Here is a 19,415-nt window from a genome sequence, read left to right as displayed (position 1 = left end):
TGTGCCATTGCACTCCAGCCTAGGCAACAGAGCAAGACTCCGTCTCAAATAAAAAGAAAAGTGAGCAGAAAGGAAGCTAAGACATCCTCTTCTTTTTTAAAACTGAGAGACACAGTTGCTAGTAGGGTTTTTTTGTAGAAGGGTGTGCTTGGTGATGTGTTTGAAGACACACAGCAGCCTTGCTGTTGCTACCTCAGCCAGACAGGCCCGGCATCCCAAACAACATGCAACCAATCCCAGGCAAACATTTTCTGAAAAAACCCAGACAGGGGTTGTGTCCTTCTTTCGAAGGTGGCATCACGCTGAGGGTACTTGGATGCAGGTGCTCCAAATCACCCCAACCTCAAACAAGTTTGTCGAATTCTAGACAAGCTGAGTATATACTCATGAGAAGATTCATAAAAATGGGAACTAACCCCATATTTAGAAACATAATGGAGAACATTAGCCTTATTGATGCCTGTACCATGCCCACAGCATCTCTGGGGCCATTGGAAAGGGCCTGGTGAACATTTTACAGCCAGGCATTCCCCAGCTACAGCATATTAATTGTGGATGTGAATTAAATCAAGGGAGGGAGTGGATTCTCACTGGAGCTTGAGGAAAATGGTCCACTTCCTGTGCTTTTTCACGGTTGCATTGCCCTTCCTCTGATGCTGGGGAGGGACAGAGGAAGGGCAGTGGTGGGGCCAGTTACCAATACAGAGAAATGGGAAGCAGTTATGTCCTTGGCAATGAATGCAGTTTTTGGACAGGGCTTAATTTATAATGGACAGTCAACATTAGTTTTCTGATTTCTGGACATTTTTCTATGTTGCCCATTTCTTGTTTATCTCTGAGTGGAGATGTTTGAGTATTTGCAGGCAAGGGAGGGAGATGGTAAGTTCCTAAGTACATAAGGGAATCCTGTGACAAAATAATACTAAAAATTATTTTCTGCCATTTTATTTTATTGTAAGTTGACAAATTATAACTGTGTATATTTATGGGGTATGATGTGATATTATGACATATGTGTACAATGTGGGATGATTTAATCCGGCTAATTAACGCATCCATCATCACAAATGCTTGCCATCTACCATTTTAAATTGCAAAAATGGACTGAAGGACCGCAGTCCTTCAACTGAAGCCCTTGGAGTCAGTTGTGTTTCAGAATTCAGAATTTTATTTTAGAAAGGTAATAGAAAACATATGCTACTTATTATGAATCACCCCTAGCAGGGTCTGGGAAGATTCTTAGAACCTACAATATTAAACATTTCTGTAGCAAACATGATTATTTGCTCTAAGTGGGATAAGTAAAGATTTTTAATAGCATCACATCACTTCAAGTTATGATGCTAAATGCATTTTGGAGCCAAACTTACAAAAAACAACAATATTTTCAAAACGTTCTGGATTTTAGAATTGTGGGTAAAGATTAGATTTTATACAAATGGCACTGTGAGTTAGGGAGTGCTAAATGGGCTGTCCTTGGAAGCCAGTCAGTATTTAGGGAAAAAAAGTGTGTTTCGAATGACCAACAAAATGAACTTTTGGAACATGATCCATTTGTCATTTAAGGACTAAAGGTGGTAATAAAAATAACTCAGAGTCACATTCTGAACTGTGGACAAAGCTAATATAAATATATTCATATTAGGCAATAGGCACTGCCAATAGATGAGACTTCTTAGCTACTCCTTACCCAAATCTCAGTCTTAATGATGTATCTCTCTCTCTGTTATCTTTATTTCCCTGTTAGCTCTTCTTTTTTTTTTTTTTCTTAAAAATAGTTAGTTTGTCCTAGATTTTGAGCTTATAACACTTACTCTGGATAGTTGGCAGGTCTTAATCAGGGCAAGTAGATGAGGTGTAGAAACCACAGTGATTTCAGTCTTATGGGATCCAAGCAAATTTTTTTAAAAATCTACAAAGAATCTTTTTTTTAATTTGTAGACTGATATACCTTTAAAATTGTGTGACAGAATTGAAATGACAGAGTTAAAAATCTCAGGCTAAAGTCACTGAGAAATTCAGTTTTTCTTTGAGGAAAACATTTCTGAGCTATCACTGACATAAACAAAATGTTTTGTTTAAACAATAAAAGAACCTCATATCTATAGGAAATCTTGAAGTTACATTAAAAACAAAAATACTTAAACCTAGAAGCTGTTACAATGGGAAACTAGACTATAAATAATTTGCGACTGGTGTGTCACTAGGAATTCCAATGGCATAAAGAAATGCTTAATAAACAAATTGCCTTTCAAATTTAGCAACTCTGGGGATATAACGCTATGAGCTGTTTTTTAGAAATCTGTTGGTATAAAAGACCTGGAGAGCCTAACTGTACTGCAGATTCATTTTATCGTAGGTCCTATGAGGTCATTATAAATCTTTGTACTATATTTGAGAAAACGCAGAAAACAGTTGTGCTGTCCCCAGCATCTAATGTCATGACAGCCACAAGGCCTGGCACCTGATTTCTCCAGCACTGTGCTCACCCTTGTGTCCTGAGAGCGTAAGCAGTTTTTGATGTCTTTGAGAGTCGTCTTTACACAGCCAAATTAAAGAAAAGAAGTGAAGTAGGGTCTTTCTGTGTTAGTCAGTCTTTCCTGATCTTCACATTTCTTTAGCCACAGATTATAACAGACTGTAGAATCCCCTAACTTCTTTTGACAATTCTTTCTTGTATTTTTAGTGACCTTTGGTGAAAATACTTTGGATTTATCTATTAGGATAGGTGAGCAGAAATTCTGATCAGAAATAGAAGAATTAGTAATGATGAACATAACTAAAATGGAATGGCAACACTCAACTTCCTAATATTTATTTTGAGCAGAGATATTAAAGATAGTCTTTATTTTTCAGTGTTTTATCTGCTACTCCCTGCCTCCTCCCCCAACAACAACCAAAACACTTTAAAATTTTAAATTGAAAAGTTGTCCAGTCATTCAGTGATGTCAATGATAAAGGCTGAACCATATTTAGACTAACCCCAAGGAAAGGATAATGTATTGTATTTTAAAATGTTCCTTTTTACCTTTTCATGACCAGTGCCTCTTCCTGCTCCTGTTTGCCCTGGCATCTTTTGGAAAGCTCTGTGTTTTGCATAGCATGTGCACTTTTTTTTCCTGAAATGTGCAACACATTCAACATTGCAGTGATTTTTTTTCCCCTCCTTAGCTCAGAGCAGAGGTGGAACCCCCAGGGGATTCAAGTACCCACTTGATAGGCTCAGTCCCTCTTAATCAGCCTGTAATGGAGCTAATGGCTGTTTGTCATCCTTGGAGATATAAATTTCCTGGCGGTGTCTCCTGCAGACAGTGCATGAAGTATGCTCAGTGTGCCAGCAAGGGCTGATAATCAGCAGAAGGACAGGGTGCTTCGTTAGTCAGAAGAGCCAGGGCTTTCTGGCTGCCAGGCTACAGAACTCGCCTCACCACTCTTGAGACATGGACAACGTCGGTAGGTAAAACAAGCATGAATTCTTCAGAGCTGCTGGCTTGCTTTGCAGCCCGCATCCTTTGCTGCCGAAGGTTTGCCTATTTGTTGCTCTCGTTTCGCACTTAAATGTTCAAGACTGGGACGCGTGTAATATGTCTACCCCGATGCATTGTCCACAAGACAATTAGTGTTTACTTTGAAGTTTAGGAACTGGGAATGCAGATTGTCATTCCAAATTCACCTTTTGTGAAGACTACTGCTATTTTATTTAGGCTGCAGCAAGTGTGGTGTTTGATTCTTTTGTGCTCAGAGCAGTGGGTGGAAAATGCATACAATGAGTGAAAAAACTATTACTAAGGGATGGCACGAGGTAGATGGAATTAAGTTAATGAGCTGAGCAAAAATTCTGTATAAATATTACAATATGCACAGTGTAACAGCATAAGAGCTCTTTGGTCTGATGCTTTCATCTTCATCGTTAGGATGCAATGTCGAAAATGTTTTGATAGCCTCTGATATTTTAATTTCAGAGTAGAGACATTAGTGGTCAATCATGAACCTTTAAAAATGTATTTGTTTTTAATATCTTTACTTGATAACTAGATAAATATGATGGTTGAAGTATTTTAATGTCAATTAAATAATTAGCATAAAATTATCAGGTGGAACTTTTTTCTGTTTACTTTGCTGTATTGAACTTTCAGAGGAGATATACTGTAAGATCATGCCCCATTTCAGTGTTATCGGCACTCAAGCAGAATTCTCCCAGCTGTGTTATGGATTATCTGTCTCCTGAAGCTCATTAGTTCAGTTACTCAGCTGGTATCAGCTTGAAGGTGATGCTTGCCATGCCTTGAGACACGGTCAGCTCTTCTAAGAGGTTACATCATTTAAAACACATTCTACAAGACCACCCATTGGTGGTGAAACATATTTGTTTATGAAATTGAGCTAGTTCAGTCCTCAGTGAAGGTAGCATAGACTAGCAGAGATTTTAAAGTCAGTGTGTATTAGGTTCTTTTATGAAATAGCTTACCAGGAACAAAACTCTGTGACTAACATAATTTGGTCATTGCCACTGAAGATATTGAAATAAAGTGGAAGAGTATAGTATCAGGGATAAAAGATAGTGGAAGAAATGAAACAAGTGTAAGGATGTGTGTGTAGTAGTAGCAGGAGGAAAGCTGGATGCATGCATATGGATTATACCCCCATTCTGATCATTTAGAAAATACACCATAGGACTTATCATAAAAGCAGGTAGGCATGGTATTCCATGACAAGGCACAATTTGAAGATCAACCAAAAGCTTCTCTAATTACAGCAATAGAGTGAGTAAAAAATAAATAAATAAACTTAGAATCTCTAATTTAACCTCATTTAAAACTTCTGCCACCCACAATTTATTATACTGAAATTCTGGCAGAATAATCACTTTAATCCAAGTAAATGTCTTTTTAAACTGACTCATATATTTATTTAAAGGCCATTTAAAAAAAGGAAAGAAACTCCTCTGGCAGACTTTATGTAGGCTTAAAAATGCTAAGGGTTATTTTTCTTTTTTGGGTAACTAGAGCTTTGGGGGATGTTTTCACAATTTTTAGTTACGTTATTAAATGCAATTAATAAAATACCTCTGCTCTTGATGAGTTTAAGATTATTTAAACGCTGTGGAGAGTGGCTTATAAACTAGCAATTTCTATATCATTTCAAATTTTAGATGTAATCTCAAATATAGTCATAGATACCTTTGAATAGAATAACAGGTTTTAAATCACATAATTTGAGTATTTCAGAAATAGCATGCTTCTTATAATGGCTTATAATTGGCTGTCAGTGATCACTTTTCATGGTAATTTTTTGATGAGGTAAGCAGCCTCTCTTACAAGAGGAAAATGTAAACATCCATTACATACACACATTTCAATACATTATATTGACTGTTAAGGAAAGTATTTAAGATAGTACTGGTAGGTGACAAAAAAAAAATCTGAAATAACTTGGAGCACTACAGTTTATCCAAATTAATTTAAAGAAGATAATAATGTTGAGTATTTGCCTAAATTTTTCTAATCAAAAATGGGTTGAGTCCATGGATTTCAGAGCTAGTAGTTTAGAGCTGGGCACTAGTACTAACAACCGGATCATTAGTTTCAAGGAGCCAGGCTTTCTTCCAGCAAGGCTTTCTGCGTGGGAGTTTGGATAATTGACAGGCAGAAGCACAGCAATGGCCCCACACGGGTTGAATGTCCCTCATTTATTCAAGTCAGATAGAACACTGCATCAGGATATTTGTGCATGGTTTCTGCTGTTAATAAGTAAAGAAAGGTGTGCTGCTTGGGACTCCGGCCCTTTTGGTGGGTGTGTGTACATTTCAGCTATCATGCCATTGTGAATCCGTCCTTTCTCTCCTTAGCAGCAAAGAGCTGACATTCCTACTATCTCGGAGAAGGAGACATCCCTTCCCCATAATTGCTGGCTTACATATTCCTTTAAAAGCTTTTCCTGGAATAACAATAAAATATTTATCAAACTGTGTGTGTGGAATATGTCAGGGCAATTTTAGCAATATCTAACATTTTCTTCTTTTTTTCAAACGGCTATTTATTCTTAGAAGTTATATAACAAGTCGAATAGATGGTGCTTTAGAATGACAAACCCGTGACTACAAGTACCATCAGCGTTCTGCCAGTGCCACTATCCTCACCTCCATTAAGTGGTTCTTGTGAATGAATTGTGGTAAGACATTCGGAGGCAAAGTTGATTGGTGTGTGATTTTTTTATCTGAAACACAATTTTTGAAATGTAATTCCAGTTCTACAGTACAGAGTACTGTTAAAAAAAAAAAAAAAAAAGTTCTGCAGAATTTATTGTTTTGCGTTTTCCCTACTTGATATCAAGATATTTCAGTTACCATGTGTGGGTTGAAAGAGCCACACTCATCTGGAGGGGAGGTGGCAGCTGCTGAGAGCCCCCGAGCCTTCACTGTGCATTCTAGCTCAGTGGTTCAAAGGCTTTTGACCATTGATGTACAATCATTGAGTTTGAGAAGGTCACAGTCTGCCAGCTCCCTGCAAAAGAGACTCGAGAGCTCTTTGGAGTCAGACTGAGGAAGGGTTTGGAGTGGAGTAGTCGAGAGCGTCAGATAATTTTAGGTGAATGTTGGCTCTGCCACCTGTCATCCCAATGACTGTGAACAAATAATAGAAACTCTATGCTTTTAATTTTCTCATCGGTAAGTGGTGACAATAATTGTACTCATCTCATAGGATTGCTATGAAGAGAAAATAAGATAACTCCTGTAAAGCTTTTGGTACAATGGCTGGCATATGGCAACATACAATGCATGTTGGCGTTTTAGAGAGCCATCAAAAGATTGAAGCAGATTGCTTTATGAACAAATAAATATATGCTCCAGCAGCATGGCTCTGAAAGAAGTGCGGATGACAGTGTGGGAAAGTGAGCAATTCTGAGCAAAGAGACTAGTCAAGTGGCTGTCTCAGAAGTAGAATTGGAAATTAATGTGGGTGGTGCAATGGGCATGGGGTTGGGGGATGCACTGGATATGCATCAGCAGAGCACGATGAGTGGAGTTTTAGGTAGGGAGAACTGCAAAGTCAAAACCCTGGAGGTTTCCAGTTAGAGAATTTAAGACAATAGTCCTGCACTACTGAACACAAAATGAGTTTTAAGAGAAAGACAAGGAGTTCCATTTTGACATTGTTGGGTTTGAAATACCTTGTGTGTTGCCCACTAGCCATAGTAGTTGGTTCACTGATGACTTAAAGGATTAAAAAGGATTCCTGCCCCTTCTCCCTCCAGTCTGTGGGAGATCCTATGGAATGTTATAGAGAAAGGAAACTTTCAAATGCTTCATCTTTTTTTTATAGATGGAAATAAGACCAGGCAAAGAGACACATACTCCTAAGCATTGAAATAATTAGGGTCAAGGCCAAGCTGTTGCATAAGAAAATGTAAGCACAAAGACATTTTATTTCAAGCTGGTTCAAAACTTTAGCAGCCGAAGTTGTCATGCCAAAGTTCCTGAACAGCTGAAGATAGTGATTCAGGAGAAGGGTTACTGAATGGGGCAGACATCCAATAACAATGCATATGTTTTGAAAGAGGATGCTTTCTAGAATATTTGACTATGTTTGCAAACTCTATTTTATGCAATAAAAATTTTTTTCCTCTAATCCTCCACTTTCATGATATCTTGGTCTTGCTATCTATAATTCTGCCAACCATGATACTTTTTAGAAATGTATTAATGTTATATACACACACATACATACATAATATGTACACATACATTTGCATGTGTATTGTTAATATATGTACCTATGTGTGGATTCTTTAACTAGGGGATTATCAGTCTCGATGTAGGGGAATGTAATGTTGCTATCTCTTCTAAAAAACTTAATAAAAAAATAGAACGGATTTTCTTTTTAATTAAAAAGGAAATTCATTCTTATCCTCTGAAATGCCCCTTATGTTATAAAGATTATTATTTAACATTTTATTAACTACCCAGCAAATTACAGTATTTTCCTTTGAATTTATTGTGAAGCCCATTGTGCTATTTTGGCATTTTACATTTCACAAAATAAATATTCTTAGAAGCATCCAGGATTCATGTAAAGATATTTTTCTAAGCAAAAGTTAAAAATTGATAAATAATCTCTTTTTTGGAACATCTGTTTTCAAAATGCTAGTATTATTATCAAAATAACTGTTTTAAAATAAAAATGCCAAAAGGAAAAATAAGTTCATATATAAACATAAAAGTACTGTGAAAGTGGGACTAAATTATCTTCCTAGTTTTACTCTAATAGTGAGTGACTGTGACCTCCTGAGAGTAAACTGACAGTCATGGCCCAAGAGTGTGCACAAGCAGGACAAAGTCTTTGTTTCTGAAATTAAGTTTTTACTATTGTTTCAGGATCACTGGAATTGGTTCTGAGTGTTTCTTTCTTTGCAGCCACTCATCTTTCCAAAGGCAGAATGAATTGTGATTTTTCTGTATCACCAAGATGAAATAGAAATGCTTGTCAAATGGCTTCTGTTGAGAACAACTGTTAGAAAAGAAAGCAAGCACAAGCCAAAATGCATTTTGGTGACAGAAAGAAGAATCAGTAATCAACATTTTCTAAATTATATGCCATTCCATATTAATTCCAGAGGTTATTAAATAAACTCCCCACCCAACCTCCACACGCAAAGAATTTAGCATTCAGGCAATTTTAAGAATTGTTGAGTTTAACAGCATTCAACAGGTTTCTTAGCATGTTAAGAAACATGCTGAGGCTGGGCGTGGTGGCTCACATCTGTAATCCCAGCACTTGGGGAGGCAAAGGCAGGTGGATCACAAGGTCAGGAGTTCGAGACCAGCCTGGCCAACATAGTGAAACCCTCGTCTCTACTAAAAATACAAAAATTAGCTGGGTGTGGTGGCACATGCCTGTAGTCCCAGCTACTTTGATGCCTGAGGCGGGAGAACCGCTTGAATCCGGAAGGCAGTGGTTGCCGTGAGTGGAGACCATACCATTGCACTCCAGCCTGGGTAACAGAGTGAGACTCTGTCTCCAAAAAAAGAAAGATGCTGATAGAATTGGCATATAATTTCCTGTGGGTGCTAATATTTGTTGTGAATTCCTAAGATGGAATATAGAATGCAGCATTTCCCAATCATATTAACCTCAGGTTCTCCAGGGGATACCTAGTTACAAGGTAGATAACTCCAATTTGGAATGCACTGTGAAGATCCCTTCATTCTCAGTTTCCCTTTCCGTTTTTACCTTGTTCTTCCTCTCCTGAGTTCTTCTCAACTTCCTGTTTGCAAATATAGGAAGTCATTTTTGGTAACTAGCAAAGTTATCAAAAAGTTACTTTTGGTAAAGTAACTTTTAACATAGATATTTAATTTCTAAACAATCAAGCATTGATACTTCCATAAGTATGTACCTTTCATGTACATGAAATTCCACTGCACATGTATATGAATATGTACATTTCATGATCTTACTTCCATAAGTATCAGTGCTTGGTTGTTTAGAAATTAAATATCTGTGTCATCTGTGTCCAGGATTTCTCTTCTCTTTCCTTGCCTCTAACATTTCACTGCTTATAAACATCACCATCCCATGAAGTGAAGAAGGAAAGGGAGCTAGGCCTTAAACCTGCTTTGGAAAGGAGTGGAATTCAATGACGGCTATGAGATTGGGGGTCATGCACAGATTTTATGTATCCAAATATAACAAGTCACATGAAATATTAAAAATAGATGATGTGAGATATTATATGTAAAAAGTCAACTTCAAAGTTCTATTTTTGTAAATCAGGTACAAAGAACATATATAACAAAGGCAAATCATATTTAGCTAAATGTCAAATGTCTTAAAAGGAAGGAATCTTACTTATTTGAGTGTCTTTTATGTCCTAGGCATCAAGTTAGGTATTTTACACATGTCACATCATTAATACTTGCAGTCACTCTGTAAGTAAATATCTCCCCCAAGTTACACATAAGTACCTGAGGCTAAGATCTCGCCCAATAAATAAGCCAGTGGTTTATAAACTTGAATCCAGCCTTTTGTAACAATAGCAAAATTCAACTCATCACTTTTCATGTTGTCTTATTGCTTTGAGAGTGGCGATTCTTGGTCTTTGTGTTTTCCATAGCATTGAGCACAGTGCTTGGGCTATAGTAAGTGTATAGTAAATGTTTGTTGAATTAAATCAACAAACATTAAATGATGTTTAATTAAGTTGGAGCAATTTTTTAAAAAGCAAATTAATTTGGAAACATCAGTGTCATATGATCTTATTATACATCTGAATACCCTCTTGGATAGAAGTTCGTACATGGGTAAGACAAAATATAGTTGTGAAGTGTTCCTTTCATGAACATTCAAAAATTTATGACAATTTATAAAATAGAATGCTTTTTGATAGAGCCCACCTGTGAAATCTGTTACCATTGTAAAAAAAATTATTCAAAATTTTCGTTTGAAGGATGTGATAATATTACAGTCATTAACAGAAATTATGGAAAGAGGCTTCCCCATATATTTTTAATGATATTTAAATGAAATGCAGACACACCTTTCTGGAATATGAAAGAATTTTACTTTTTCTCTCTTCGTCTTCCAGAGAGATCACAATGAGAGGAAAGACCACAGAGTAACTGTGCCTTGGCCTCATCTGACCACACCTGTGCCTGAATAGTCACTTTTCTACACTAGTAATGCTGCGACATTACATTTCACGTGACTCTTTCCAAACTCTATATTACTCTGTGAACCACTACAAGATTTGACAAACACACAGTGAAACAATAATCTCATTTAAATTTTGATATTTATGTCAAGAGAAGCCATAGTTTCAAAGTTTCAGTTTCAGGTTTCAGAGCTATGGTTTCAAAGTTTCAGGTTTTCCTACCATTTGGTATAAAGTATCTGCCTAATAGTTTTGATAGGTAGCTCTTGTATTATTTTTATAGATAATTGCGAACATCCAGCTATCTCCCTAAAATTACATTTTGAATTTTTTTCACATAAACCAATTTTTTTTCCAAATATTTAATGTTCTAATTAAGAATAGTGATTGAGATTGAAATTGTGCCTCAGGACTGGACTTTAGAATCATGATTTCCCTTCTTAGACCTGAATCATTCAGTCCCTGCACAGCATTTATACCTTTACAGGTGTCAAGTTCAAATCCTTATATTTATTGTTATTAGTAACGATTATATTTGACCTGTTGACCTATATCTTCCATGTATCCTCTACATCCACCAGTCTGTTCCACTGTCTGTTCTGTATCCACAAAAGCATTTGTACCTTCATTCTTGCTCTTCTTCCCACCTAGAACACCTTCTCCTCCTTTCTATTCAGTCATTAATTCATCCATATATCCTGGTGATGTTTCCTGGTCATCCACTCTGTGCCACGCAATGTCCTAGTTAGTGTGGATACGAGAGAATGAGATAGAGCTTCTGTCAGCATGCTCCTTCCTTCTAGTAGAGAAAGCAAAATTAGTAATGAACAGACAAAATGCTTGGGGTTGTGATTAGTGCTGCCAAGTCAATCAAGTGGTATTTGGATAGAGAATGAGGTTGGGGTGGAGGCTACTCCAGACTCAGACGCCCCCAGACAGGACGTTGACTGGGAAGCCTGAGCAACAAGGCCAGTGTGGCTGGGTGGGGCCTGATGAGAAGTAGGGGCCTTAGACCAATTTGGGAGGGCCTTGAGCCTTGGCCTCTGTCCTACCAGCTTTCATGAGCCTTTGAAGGGTTTTACAAGATTGGGAAGAATGGACTGGAGAGAAGCAAGAGTGGAAGCTCCTAAGAATGAAATCCACTTAGAAGGCTCCTGATGGAGGTGGTGGCAGTGGGGAAGGGGAGAGGAAACTTACTGCAATCCCAGCCCTATGTCAAGGCCCAGCATATATCCAGTCTTATAACGTCTTCCCAACTGGTCTCCAAGCCCTGAATTTTCTCAGGGCATTGATGGGATTCAACACCCAGTTTTGTACTTACTGGAAGTTCATCTGAGATTACTCTCCTTTTGAGTCTTTCCTTCCCAACCAGGTTTAAAAGTCTTGAGGGCAGATGCCACATCATAGACATCTTTTATGTCTTCCAAAGAGTTAGAGTACTAATTCTCAACTCTAGTCACTCATTAGAATCACCTGGAAATCTTTTAAATAACCATCTCTGTGCCCCACCCTAGACAAATTCAATCAGGGACTTTGGAGTGGGGTCAGGACATTGGTATTTGTTTAAAAACTCCCCACTATATTCTAATGAGCCATGAGGGTGACAACCACTGTGAGAGTCCTCTCTCTTTCTCTCTTTTTTTCCCCCTTTCTCTCCCTCCTTCCTCACTCCAGTCTAGCAGGCCAATCTAGCTGAGATTTTGTGCTGGGAATTATCTGCTTCCAGGTGAGATGTGAGGCTGTGAGATTAATGAGACCTCCAAGGAAATGGCTGAAAGAAAAGAGCAGAGGTGAAATACTGCTTCCAGGCAATGTATCAGGATAGGAACAAAGGAAACTGAAACCAGACTTTGTATAATCCATCCTTCTGGAGTCTGTAGACTGGATCAAAGAAGGTGGTTAAGGAGAGACTTAGTCACTTACTTCCTAATCAGGAAGGTTAGTTTCTCTTCCAACATCTTACAGGCAAATTAAATGCTAAAAGTGAAGATTCACCACAGTGGCAAAAACTATTTCTGAAGAGACTACATGTGAAATTTAACTAATAAGAGATGTTAAACATCCCTTGTCAAATTCTGTATAATAGAAGAGGTACGTTGTTAGAACCCAAATAGCACTGCTATGATTTAATCATCACTAACAGTATCTGTACCAAGAGGCTGGGTCAGAGCCACTATTAGACATCGATGCTATATTTGCTGTATCCATGTGACTTACCACAGGCGCCCTGCTTTTTAGTGGTAGAGAAATAGGTCCTGTTCCACCTTGTACTTCCTGCTCCAAACACACACACGCACACACACACGCACACACACACACACTCCAGAATGAGTTTCAGATCATTTTAAACTGACAGTGACCTTAAATATTAAAGCCCAGGGATGCTTTGATAACTTGCTTTTCTGGTGTTTTGGTTAATAAATGATGTTTTTTACAACAAGGCTAATACATGCCTTCTAATAGAAACAGCGCAATTTAGTAAAACCGTTTTTTATAATGTTTGACTTAACTACCTCACATGGTCATGAGCACCACTTGAGAAGCTGTCAGTGACAGAGGGTTTTAAACTCCAAATGTTTATACAAGTGAAGCTTCCAGTATTGGGAGGCACTACCAGGGACTGGCAGGGGAGGCTGGGGTGGGATGGGGGTTGAATGTTTCCGTAACTGCCCCTCCTGCTCCAGCCCCCACCACTTCTCCCCAGAACCTCTCACTTGCATGTCACCTATTACCATATTGAAAAGCCTCCTCTTTGTCTTAGCCTCAGCTCAAGTGTCCCCACTTGCTCCAAACCATCCTCAACTGCTCTGGATAGAATGAGTGTTCTCACTCCTCTCCACTCCTCTCCTCCCCAAGAACACTCTTCTACCCCTATTGGGACACATAGCAGATATCCCGTCATGCTGCTTCACATGCTCCTCAAGAACAGGGCCACGTCTCCTTCTTGAGCCTTATACTGAGTACCGTACCTGGCAGAGGAGGTGTGTTCCATAAGCAGGCAAATGAATACATTAGCTGAACTCAAGCCTGAGCTGTGTCTTTTATTGTGTGCTACTACTTATATAGAAACTCTGAATTAATTCTTATTGGAATTAAATGCTGTGGCCATATGCAATTTAATATAAGCAGCAGTTCTTCAACTGAAGAGCCCATTAGAATCACTTGTGCAATTAAAATCTTCCTACCTGTTTGTGTGTCCGTCTGTCCATCCATCCATCTACCTACCTACTTACCTACCTATCATCTATTCGTCTGTCTGCCTATCATCGATCAAGAGCCATACCAGCCCCATTCCAGACCCACTAATTCAGAATCTCCCTAGGGAAGAAAGGGGTACTTTTAAGAAATGTTTCACAGATAATTCCTCTGTACTGCCCTGGTGAGACCCGTTATCGGTCTAAGAAACATATAATGAAGCCACTCAGACAAAATGGGTTTCTACTGTTTCATGTGCTATTAAGATACTTGCTTATTGCCAGTGTGAAAGCACATTATTATTAGAATGCTAAAGATCTTGTGCCATGCGCAAAAATGCTCTGAAATACCCTATTGAAGGGTACACAGCATTGACCTGTACACAAAGAAGCATCTTTCTTTGAGACTGTTGCATGGGAATGGTGGTGCATTCTGTTTTCTCTTCCTCCACTTACTGTGGAAAGGCACTCGGTAGCTTTTGTATCATTGGCTGAGACTTGCTTGAAACTGTACACCCAACTTGTCTTTAATTTACCACCTGCTGCATGCCTCTGCACTTCATATCCTGGGTCTTACTTTCTTAGTAACGGAAATTTGGCAACCCTCCATTTTTAAAGCAACTTGACTTGGGGCATTTTGAATAAGGGGATAAAAGGAAAGATAGCCAGTCCCAATTTTTGAGAATGGTCAGTATGGTATAAAGAGTGAAAATATCTTAGGTTCCCTGTGTGAGACTCTATAGTCTTCACAGCACCAATCAAGCTTGCTTGTGGTACTTACACAACATGTTAATCGGTGGAGGGGCCAGTTCGTTTGCTCAAACAATAAGCATTTCACAACATTCATTAACCTTAGGGCCACTTTTTTAAGTTAAGGAAGTTCAAAGACATTTGTTTGAATAACTGTATGACTGTGACAATAGTTGAAAAAAGCCAGATAGTTGAAAATTAAAGCCAACTTTGTTTTTAAAATCCAGATTTCGTGGAAAACCAGGAGCTCTGTAGCATACATTTAGAATAAAGCTCCAGCTTTAACTCCTAAATTTCCTGGCTTATGTCAGTCTTTTTGTCACAGTCCTAATGCTCCATAAACAAAGGTGTTTCTTATACTAACAGATGTGGACTTTGTCTTTAGCCGTCTCAGGGAAAGTTTTCATGGACCCTCGAAACTACGAAAACTCCCAGTGTACCCTTGAGCACCTGGGTTATTGTCAAACAAAATCATGTCCCACAAAATTATGTTTTAAACGCAGGACTAGTAAGAAATGAAATTTTTTTAAAAAATGCTGTACATACTTTAACAAATTTCTCTCATCTTCAAAAATGCTTACAAATATAGCTCGTTTCTCACAGTTCTCCGGTGAATTATGTAAACACTTCAAATCATCAGTTCTGCTTTTATAGATATGAAACTAAGGCAGAGAAGTTTATTTATTTATTTTTTCAGAGAGCAGCCTCATGCACAGCTTAACTGCACGTAAAAAATGTTGCCCTGACATATCAAATCCATGTCTGCTTGAGTATATGCTTGGCCATCGGCCAACCCACAAGGCATAGGCCATGCCAAATGTGATTTCATTGACTTTTCTGCAAAGGGAAAGTCAAGCACAGTTTACCCTTTGGGATGCATGCAATATTGTTTTTAGGGAAATGTGGTTGTATTTGTCCTGGCCTCAAAGGCCGACTCACCGGAGGACAGGTTTTTTCACAGTTTTGGTCACAAAACACAACGTCCCCATCAGTTATGTTGAAGCTCTCTGTACTAGGATATGCAACTAGGTGATCAGGGACTGGAAATCAGCTGGAAATTCCAATAGAGGCTCATTAATTAGTGGAGCATGCATATGGAAGGCATATACTTATATGGCAGGTGGGTAGCAGATGGGGGACAGTGAAAACCTCCAGGAAAAGAACAAGAGCAGGTTCGTTAAAGAAGCCTTAGCATTTTCACACAGGGACTGAGCTTGAAGATCCAGTTCCAGAGAAGGGATTGGAGGATTGGGTAGGGAATGTGGACAGATTATAGGGAGAGACCAAGGTAGACACCTGGCTTATGAAACAGGTCTACAGAAAATATCAGGAGGCCCCCACAGGTTTCATTCTGGCTTCTTCAATTTGGTGTAAATTGACAACAAAGAAAACTCAGGAGGACGCAAATGAGTTCCTGTGGATCCAGAGTCCTCTCAGGCCTCCTCAGTGCAGAAGGGCAAATCATTCCCACAGTTCCTGCCTCTCTCTCTCTAGAGTAGCACAGGACTTGGAAAACCAGCAGCTACAAGGAAGCTCACCTGTCAACCACTAACACTTTATTTTAATTTCTATTTTGCATGAGAATCATTAAATTGCAACTCTTTCTTATATTTAATCACATTTACTGGCTTTCTCAAACTGAACATACCCCAACCCTTGAATAGTGTGGGATTGTGCAAAGAGATGGAATTAGAGTTGGAAAAGAAGAACGCAGTTCCTGGCTGAGCCTGTTCTACCTGCTAGTATGGGGCCTTGGGCATACCCATGAGCCTCACTTTCCTCATCTGTGGTTAAGGGTTGATTGTACTTGGCTTGAGTAGTAAGTGTTATGTAACATAGATTCATTTCGCACCTAGTGGACTTTAAATCTTTGCAAACATTAGCTCATTTCTTCTTCTCAGTTACCTCCCAAGGTGGTCACTTGGCCCCAGGTCCCCCTTTTCTGGCTCCCTATTGTTCCTGCCTTGCTCACCTCTCACATTTTGCTTCTGGCAGCTCCTGTCTCCCTCCTCCTAATCTGTTGTTTTCTTTATTTTCTTCTTCTTTTTTTTTTTTTTTTTGTGGTCTGGGAAACCAAATAATCAAGAGTGTTTTCCTTTTGTTCAAAATAATAGTACGCAGACCCCACTGAGGCCCTGAGTAGTATATGATTCACTTGTATGGGCTGGAGTTTGTGAATGTTTTCATTTATTTGGGCTGAGTTGCAGTTCAGTTGATTTCCTGGTTCTTGACATAGTGGAGGTGGACAGCTAGGTTACATCTTTTAATGTTTCCTCATCATCCAATTTAGAAATCTCCAGAGATCCTGCCCACACCCTCAGGATAAAATTCAAGCCCAAAACGTCACACAAGTTGCCTGCGTCACCAGCAGTGTCACCACCTCTGGTCGTGTAGTCCTGGGTCCCGGCTCCCCAGACTCTTCCTCTCATCCCAAGTACTGTGTGTTCCTGCTTCTTTGCTTGGCGATGTGCTGTTCTCCTTGTTTACATCTGGTCTCCCCACTGGCCAGGAAACTGCTCAAGAGCAATGTTACCTTACCATTGGCTTTCTTAGTCCTAACACAGGTGTGGCACACAGTAAGTACTTAACGCATGCTGGCTGACTCACTGCTTCTGCCATTGTTACCAAGCTACAAAATGTTCTATGGAGCACAATGATGTACATAGACCATCTCATTACATAGATTTTAAAAATATTTCAGGATAAAAGGACAGTTTAGAGAAATGCAACCAAATGCAAATGATGCAAAATGCAGCTTAATAAGGTTGGTAAAAATCCTTATCAACCCAGAAAAGTCCTTGTGAACCTTGATTTTTTTTTCTGTTTGACTGACATTAAACCAAATTTAGAATTTAAAAATACATATTTTGTAGGGATTCCTTGCAGGAGAAGATAGAACATGTAATAATTACAGTAGCAAGTGTATTGAATTTGATTACTTCATAAAGGAAGATGTACCATATACTTTAAAAATATGTTCTCAAAGGAGATCTGATTATATCAAAGGCGTAAGACCTGTGAAACTTGGCCCTAAGTTGAGGAGTAGAAAGAAGCCAGCTTTCACCTGAAGAAGGTTAAGTCTAGTGACATTATTTATCCACTTGCTTTGAACTTTTCAGTTTACCTTCCCTAACACTGATGTCAAATATGCCAGTGAAGAGTTTGAATAAAATGTTTTCATGAAATGTGAGAATGGAAAAAAGCAATTTTTTAAAATAGCATATTTTTAGACATGATTTAGTATATGTATTTTAAACTAAATTAATAAATTAAATATTATAAGAAAAAAGCCAAATTACCTTCCCTAGAAAAAGAAATTGTTTTCAAACTCCCTAAAATTTATTAGTACATCTAAATTGCCCCTTGCTATTAATATATGGAGGGAGAAAAAATGTCATAATACCCAAATGAAGGCCCAGGTGGGCAGATCACTTGAAGTCAGGAGTTCAAGACCAGCCTGGCCAACATGGTGAAACCCCGTCTCTACTAAAAATACAAAAATTAGCCGAGCATGGTGGCACACACCTGTAGTCGCAGGTACCCAGGAGGCTGAGGCAGGAGAATCACTTGAGCCCGGAAGGAGAAGGTTGCAGTGAGCCGAGATCATGCCACTGCACTCCAGCCTGGGCAACAGAGTGAGACTCTGACTCGAAATAACAATGATAATAATACCTAAATGAGAGAGAAATTATTCTGAACTGTTGTTGAAAATCAGTTCATGGGAGTACAGCATACAAAGTTGGTTTTATTTTTATAAAAACATTTTGTGTGTGCATAGACCAATGCTCAATCCCTGAAGAATAAAAGGGGAATTTTTATATTTTACTCTAGACTTTTCTATTTTTGGTTTTGTTTGTACAGCCATTGTGTCCTGCTTTAAAAGTCAATAAATTATGTTTAAATCAGTTAACTGGAGAGCATCCCATATTATATTGTCTGACCACGTATGATGCACAATATTCTGGGTACACTCAGAGCACCCCCATAATAAGTTGCTAATGACATGGGTCCCTACCCCAGAGTAACTTGGGGTGAATGATATGAAACCCCTGCCTCCCCACCCACTCCCCACCCTGCCCCAATGTAAGCTATTATTGAACTTGTTTGTCTGTTAATTAGAACTAGCTATGAAATCTTGTGAATTCTTTTTTTTTTTTTTCTGAGACAGAGTGTTGCTCTTTTGCCTAGGCTGGAGTGCAGTGGCGCAATCTTGGCCCACTACAACCTCTGCCCCCTGCATTGAAGCAATTCTCCTGCCTCAGCCTCCCAAGTAGCTGGGATTACAGGCGCCTGCCACCACACCTGACTAATTTTTGTATTTTTAGTAGAGACGGGGTTTCCCCATATTGGCCAGGCTGGTCTCAAACTCCTGACCTCAGGTGATCCACCCACTTCGGTCTCCTAAAGTGCTAGGATTACAGGCATGAGCCACTGTGCCTGACCAAAATCTTGTTAATTCTTATGAGCAAGACGCAGTCAGAGTTACTAATTCATATTCACATGCGATATCACCACAACATGGACATTTCAACTAGATTTTCTTCCATCTTCCTAAGTTGAGGACAGACTTGAGGCCAAAATCAGCAATTTAGGATTATATCACCACTCTTTTTTAATGTTGTGGGAAGCAGTTTATTTTCATGGTATGCAGCTTTTTTCGCATGGCTAAATTCCACCCTGTGTCTGTTTGAGTGGTAACATGTGTTCAAACTGCCCTTGAGGTGTTCCACGCCTAAAGCGGGACGGCAGCCGTGCCCTAGATCAGGTGAGGTGGTTACTAGACAGGCTGAGTGTGTAAAGGTTGGGCCAGGATGGTAAAGC

General features: G+C 38.9%; 1 protein-coding gene across 1 annotated transcript in view; it reads left to right on the top strand.

The window, feature by feature from the left end:
* The first annotated feature begins 3,310 nt into the window (after window positions 1-3,310).
* The window catches only part of PHACTR2 (phosphatase and actin regulator 2), a 235,422-nt gene continuing 219,317 nt past the window's right edge, over window positions 3,311-19,415 (top strand). The window contains exon 1 of the mRNA XM_011962034.1: window positions 3,311-3,453. Coding sequence (XP_011817424.1) covers window positions 3,441-3,453 — 13 coding nt within the window. The 5' untranslated portion in view covers window positions 3,311-3,440. The remainder of the gene's footprint in view (window positions 3,454-19,415) is intronic.

This window comes from Colobus angolensis, unplaced genomic scaffold (genome assembly GCF_000951035.1).
Source record: "Colobus angolensis palliatus isolate OR3802 unplaced genomic scaffold, Cang.pa_1.0 Scaffold58, whole genome shotgun sequence".
Taxonomy (NCBI): Eukaryota; Metazoa; Chordata; class Mammalia; order Primates; family Cercopithecidae; genus Colobus; species Colobus angolensis.
Note: the sequence above shows the minus strand (reverse complement) of the source record. Positions and strands in the feature narration are given on the sequence as shown.